This window comes from Marmota monax, unplaced genomic scaffold, assembly GCF_021218885.2.
Source record: "Marmota monax isolate L192 unplaced genomic scaffold, Marmota_monax_Labrador192_F-V1.1 WCK01_AAM20220418_F8-fsc00061, whole genome shotgun sequence".
NCBI lineage: Eukaryota > Metazoa > Chordata > Mammalia > Rodentia > Sciuridae > Marmota > Marmota monax.
This window is the reverse complement of record NW_026695230.1, coordinates 4,067,622-4,074,082: the sequence shown is the minus strand read 5'-3', so window position 1 is coordinate 4,074,082 and position 6,461 is coordinate 4,067,622. Positions and strand designations below refer to the sequence as shown.

General features: G+C 38.0%; 1 protein-coding gene across 1 annotated transcript; it reads left to right on the top strand.

Moving 5' to 3' along the window:
* The first annotated feature begins 4,918 nt into the window (after positions 1-4,918).
* Positions 4,919-6,219, top strand: LOC124088516 (protein FAM204A-like). Its single transcript, XM_046438197.2, has one exon. It carries the CDS (start codon positions 4,970-4,972, stop codon positions 5,669-5,671), a length of 702 nt encoding a protein of 233 aa, XP_046294153.1. The 5' UTR covers positions 4,919-4,969; the 3' UTR covers positions 5,672-6,219.
* The last annotated feature ends 242 nt before the right edge of the window (positions 6,220-6,461 follow it).

The following is a 6,461-nucleotide window of genomic DNA, read 5'->3' as shown; positions in this document are numbered from 1 at the left end:
TCATAATTGCATTCCTCTTTGTGTCCACAGTGGGAATTTGATGCATAAGGATTACAAAAATGAACCAAATAATTCCTCTAAAAGAGTTTTATTGTGTGTTAGATATCCAGACAAAGGCCTTTGAGATAGAGTAAGCAGCTGCAGCTTGTGAATGAAACCAAATACCTTCCTCTCAATTTAATTATTGGAATTGTACCAAGCATTTTACAATCACCTGAAGGAAGAAAAGCAAAACAAAGGAGACAAGAGAGCCACATCTGCTTAACTTACTCCCTGGGTTGTATTAATGAAAGTGGCACAAAAGAAACTACAAAGCAGGTACTTGTTGTTTTAGCCCAGTAATCTGGCTCAGTGGTCCAGGTGGCCTAACTGATGTTTTAAATTTTGTCTGGAGAATCATTTTCTCTATTGAAGGTATAGCAAGAGGTGGAGGGAGGTGATACAAAGGAAGCCAGGAACTTCTAAAGTTTTTAAAAATATATACTGTGTTTTTATAAATAAAAATATGCTTTTACTTATGTCTACGTATCATTTCCCAGTTATTAAAAGTAGCTTGCTACTAAGAGAGAATATACATATTCTTTCCTGGGTCACCACATGAAAGGAACCCATGGATAGACTCTTTACCTGGTGATAATAGAATTATAACCTTGAAATGTAGTAAACAGATGAAATAAATCCTCAAAGTCCTTTTAGTCCTGGAGTTACATCTTAGAGCATGATGTCACATCTTTTAAATGGGACAGTTTCACTAATAGGCAGTCAAGTGTGGGGAAGTGACTCTGGTAAGAATGGAATCCATCTGGTCTTCAGTTCTGAATCCCAAGTACCTACCTGTAACCCAGATGGATCACCTAAAGTCTCTGCTCCTCAGTTTTATCACTGGTAAACTAAGGGTTTTGACCTATTTAATCTTTATTTTTAAAAATATTTTTTTAGTTGCAGATGGACACATATCTTTATTTATTTATTTATATATGGTGCTGAGGATTCAACCCAGTGCCTCACATGTGCAAGGCAGGCTGTCTACCACTGAGCCCCAGCCCCAGCTCTATCCTATATAATCTTAAGTTCTAAAATTATGTGCCTCAAAAAAATAAAAATAAAAAGCTCATTGTTTCAGCTCTGGCTTTTTAAAGAAATATAAGGGACTTCAACCATAGAACTTTCAGCCTGTAGAAATTAGATTTAAAATTTGCCTGACATTTGCACCAGAGTTTTAACTGGACCAGTCTGATGGCAAAGCTATGCCACTAAATTCTCTACTGCTGAAAAGAAATGAAGGAATATGTGTGTTCCTTAATGGGATCAGTGGTACATTTTTGTCTAAGACTATAGAGAAGCACATTAAAAGCTGCAAAGTCCCAATGAGTTTCCATCCCTTCTCACACCAAAGTATTATTGCCTCAAGTCACATTTTCCCTGCTAAGGAACCTGAATTTCCTCTGCCTGATATTTTTCACTGACCTTCTAGAACCTTTCTCTATTTCCAAACGACTACCCTAGGGCTAGAAACAATTGGATTCCTCGAACCCTTTTTTTTAAAATTCTAAATAAGATTGTAAGGGTTATAATAGCAAAACCTATTTCAGAGCAGTAGGGTCAGTCAGTACTTCCCCTGGGCTTTCTAGTTTCTTTGGTTAGAGAAAATATCTAATGAGGACAAGGTCACTGGAACCTTTGAATTTTTATACTACTCTGTGATACAGACTGTATTCCTAGATTTGGAAACAAAAAAAAAACCCAAACAAACAACAACAACAAAACAGGCTCATTTATTCAGTATTAATTGACACCATTAACTGTATAGATAGATGCCAGGCACAGAAAAAATATTGATACTAATAAGTAATTTTGAGGCAATTATGATAGTCTAGATATTGTGATCTGTATGTTTTATGCACAGAATTTCATTTAGTCCTTGAAACAGCAGCTTGAAGACAGTAATATTATTATCGCCATTTTCATCTGAGGAAACTAGGACATGGGCAGATCAAGGAGTTTACCCAAAGAGGATGACTGCAGGAGTCAGGATTCAACCCAGAAAATCTGAGAATGTATAGCTACATTGGGGAGCCAATAATGAAGTGTCCACTACATAAAATTTCTTTAATTATGATTTGATTATAATACTCAGCATACAATTGTGATAAAGACTAAAACACTGCATTGAGGGCTATTGGATTCTATTGCAGATGTCAGAAAATGTCTCCCTGAGGAAGGGTCACTTAACCTGAGACATAAATGTTTGGAAGGAGTTAGGTAAAAAGTACAGGGGTGAGAACAGGAGCAGCGGCCTGCTGAGAGGCAGAGCCGCCCCCTACCCCCCGCGCCTGCCAGGTAGGCGGAACTGTGACCACCGACAGAAAAGGCCCAGTGGCCCGCGGAACCACTCCTGCAAGGTAGGCGGGTCTGCGACCCACCGGCAGAACAGGAGCAGCGGCCTGCTGAGAGGCAGAGCCGCCCCCTCCCCCCGCGCCTGCAAGGTAGGCGGACCTGTGACCCACCGGCAGAACAGCCCCAGAGGCCTGCAGAGGGGCAGTGCCGCTGCCTGCGACTGCAAAGTAGGCAGAACTGCGACCACCGACAGAATAAGCCTAGTGGCCTGCAGAGGGACAGAGCCGCCACCCGCGCCTGCAAGGTAGGCGGACCTGCTACCGAACAGCAGAACAGGCCCAGCGGCCTGCCGGCGTGGTATGCACATTGCCCCAATTGGAGGAGGGGCAGAGCCGCCACCCGCGCCTGCGAGGGAGACTTTGCAACTATACAAGACCAATATAAATATATAGGGGGAAAATTCAATAGCACAAAGTTTCACCAAGCAAAAAGGAACGCGAACAGTATGAAGAGACAAGGAAAGAAAGGACCACAAGCAATGCAGGTCAACTCAAAGTTAGAAGAGGTAATAGCTGCAGCAGATGGAATGTCGGATAAAGAATTCAGGATACACATGCTTCAGATGATCTGGAGTCTCAAGGAATACATCAGACAGCAAAATCAGACAATGAAAGATCACTTCAACAATGAATTACATAAACAAATCCAAGAAGCAAAAGATCAACTATACAGGGAGATAGAGGTTATAAAAAACAAACAAACAGAAATCCTAGAAATGCAGGAAGCAATAAACCAACTTAAAAACTCAATTGAGAATACTACCAGCAGAGTAGAACACTTAGAAGATAGAACTTCAGACAATGAAGATAAAGTATTTCAACTGGAAAAGAACATAGAGAGCTCAGCAAGACTGTTAAGAAACCATGAGCAGAACATCCAAGAAATATGGGATAACATCAAGAGACCAAATTTAAGAGTCAATGGGATACAGGAAGGGACAGAGTTTCAAACCAAAGGAATGAGCAATCTATTCAATGAAATAATACGAGAAAACTTCCCAGACTTGAAGAATGAGACAGAATCCCAAATCCTAGAAGCCTACAGGACACCGAATGTGCAAAATCATAAGAGATCCACACCTAGATACATTATAATGAAGATGCCCAACATACAGAATAAGGAGAGAATTTTAAAAGCTACAAGAGAAAGGAAGCAGATTACATTTAGGGGTAAGCCAATCAGGATAACAGCTGATCTTTCAACACAGACTCTGAAAGCTAGAAGATCCTGGAATAACATATTTCAAACATTGAAAGAAAATGGGTTCCAACCAAGCATTGTGTATCCAGCAAAATTAAGCTTCAGGATAGAAGATGAAATTAAAACCTTCCACGATAAACAAAAGTTTAAAGAATTTGCAGCTAGAAAACCATCTCTTCAAAACATCCTCGGCAAAACATTACAGGAAGAGGAAATGGAAAATAACAATGAAAACCAACAGTGGGAGGTAGGACAGTAAAGGGGGGAAAATAATCAAAGAGGAAAACAAACCATGTTTAGTAACAGAAATAAACAAATATGGCTGGAAGAACAACCCATATCTCAATAATAACCCTAAATGTTAATGGCTTAAACTCACCAATTAAGAGACACAGGCTAGTAGAATGGATCACAAAACAAGACCCAACAATATGCTGCCTACAGGAGATGCATTTGATAGGAAAAGACATACATAGGTTGAAGGTGAAAGGTTGGGAAAAATCATATCACTCATATGGACTTCGGAAACAAGCAGGTGTGTCCATACTCATATCAAATAAAATAGATTTCAAGCCCAAGTTAATCAAAAGGGATAAAGAGGGACACTACATACTGCTCAAGGGCATACACCAACAAGACATAACAATCATAAATATATATGCCGCAAACAATGGTGCAGCTATGTTCATCAAACAAACTCTTCTCAAGTTCAAGAGTCTAATAGACCACCATACAATAATCATGGGAGACTTCAACACACCTCTCTCACCAATGGACAGATCTTCCAAACAAAAGTTGAACAAGGAAACTATAGAACTCAATAACGCAATTAATAACCTAGACTTAATTGACATATATAGAATATACCACCCAACATCAAGCAGTTACACTTTTTTCTCAGCAGCACATGGATCCTTCTCAAAAATAGATCACATATTATGTCACAGGGCAACTCTTAGACAATATAAAGGAGTAGAGATAATACCATGCATCTTATCTGATCATAATGGAATGAAACTGAAAATCAACGATAAAAGAAGGAAGGAAAAAGCATACATCACTTGGAGAATGAACAATAGGTTACTGAATGATCAATGGGTTATAGAAGACATCAAGGAGGAAATTAAAAAATTCTTAGAGATAAATGAAAACACAGACACAACATATCGGAATCTATGGGACACATTGAAAGCAGTTCTAAGAGGAAAATTCATTGCATGGAGTTCATTCCTTAAAAAAAGAAAAAAACAACAAATAAATGATCTCATACTTCATCTCAAAATCCTAGAAAAAGAAGAGCAAAACAACAGCAAAAGAAGTAGAAGGGGTCTTAAGATGGACGCCGGGCAGCCGCTTCCTGACCGAAGAAAAGATGTGGAGTGGACTGCTGCCTCCTGGCCTAAATGAAAGTGATGTTGAGTCAAATTCTGAAGATGAAGCCACACTGGAGAAGTCTGAACTCGACTTACAGGAAAATAAAGAGAATGGGACTAATAGAGACACAGAAATCTCAAGTTTCCCAGCAGATGCACCAAAAACAGAAACAGAGGCCAATATAGATGCATATGAAGAATGCCCTTCTGGAATTCCCTTAAATTTGTGGAATAAATTTCAAGAATTGCATAAAAAACATTCTGAACAGAAAATCTCAACCTCAAGATTCAGAGGGAAAAAGAGAAAACGCTCCAGAAAAGATAAATTGAAGAATGAAAAAGAATCTCATAGTGAACAGCCTTTAAATGAAACCCAATGGAAGGAGCTTACTCAGTACTTTGGAGCCAATGATAGATTTGAACCCCCTGTTAAAAAGAAAAAAGTTGAAAAGTCAGGTCTTGAAAAGAGGATAGACCAGGCTGTGGAAGAATGGGATGTTGAGAAGGCTGAAGAACTCAGCAACCAGCTTGCTACTCGAGAGCTTGGTGTAAAAATTGCCAAAGCAATTGCCTGTCACAAGTTTGTAAAAGCCAAAAAGGAGGCTGAAAACTCTCAGGCTGCTCGAAAAAAGAAGAAACTTGCGTGGGGATTTGAAGCAAAGAAGAGATGGGAAACCAAAAGCAACATGGGATATATGTAATTTGTCAGAGTTCTTCAAGACACTTGCAGAAATTTACTGAAAAGATTTTCCTACTTAGGTTAAATATATCAGGAAATTGATAGAAGTAGAAAAAATAAGCATAAAACTATGGAGTTGATTATCAACTCTTTTCAGCCTTTTCATAAGGAGTTCTTTCTATTGAAGTGGATGAAATGAAGCATTTTATTATTTATGTAAGGAATCTAAGCATACATACAAGAAAAGAAATGGGATTTTATTTATTTATTTGTATAGACCTACAGTATAAAATCAATTTTGCTTTTCATGTGTTTGGTATAGCATAGCCTGTGAGGTCCTTGTACTTTACTTGCTTATCTGTTCTTGGCATAACTACACTTTTTTCTAGAATTGTGTTTTTAAGATTGGCTTTTGTTTATAATGGATTAGTTATAAGTGCAAGTAAGTCTCAATTGATGCTGTCTTTACAAATGACTTTAATTACCCTGATGTCATCAAAACAACTTTTTTATTTATTGGAGGCACTAGAGTTGATATTTCAAAGTCACATATTAAAAGCAATTGATATATTTTGCATACCTTCTGATTATTTTTGCATACCTTCAATTGGAAGGTATGCAAATACTTTAGAATGTAGTATTTGGAGGATGGTTTAAATTCAGCACGGCCTAGAAATGTTTTCCTAAATATCTAGTGACCTTGTCATTCTTTAAATTGTGAGATGATTCTTGGAATAGAAAGTGGTAAAATTATATTAGAAGAGATGGGAAAATTATAACTGTAATTATAAAATTATAATTATAATTATAAC

Coding starts and splice junctions, on each gene's coding strand:
- LOC124088516 (XM_046438197.2), top strand. CDS start 4,970: ATGTGGAGTGGACTGCTGCCTCCTGGCCTAAATGAAAGTGATGTTGAG.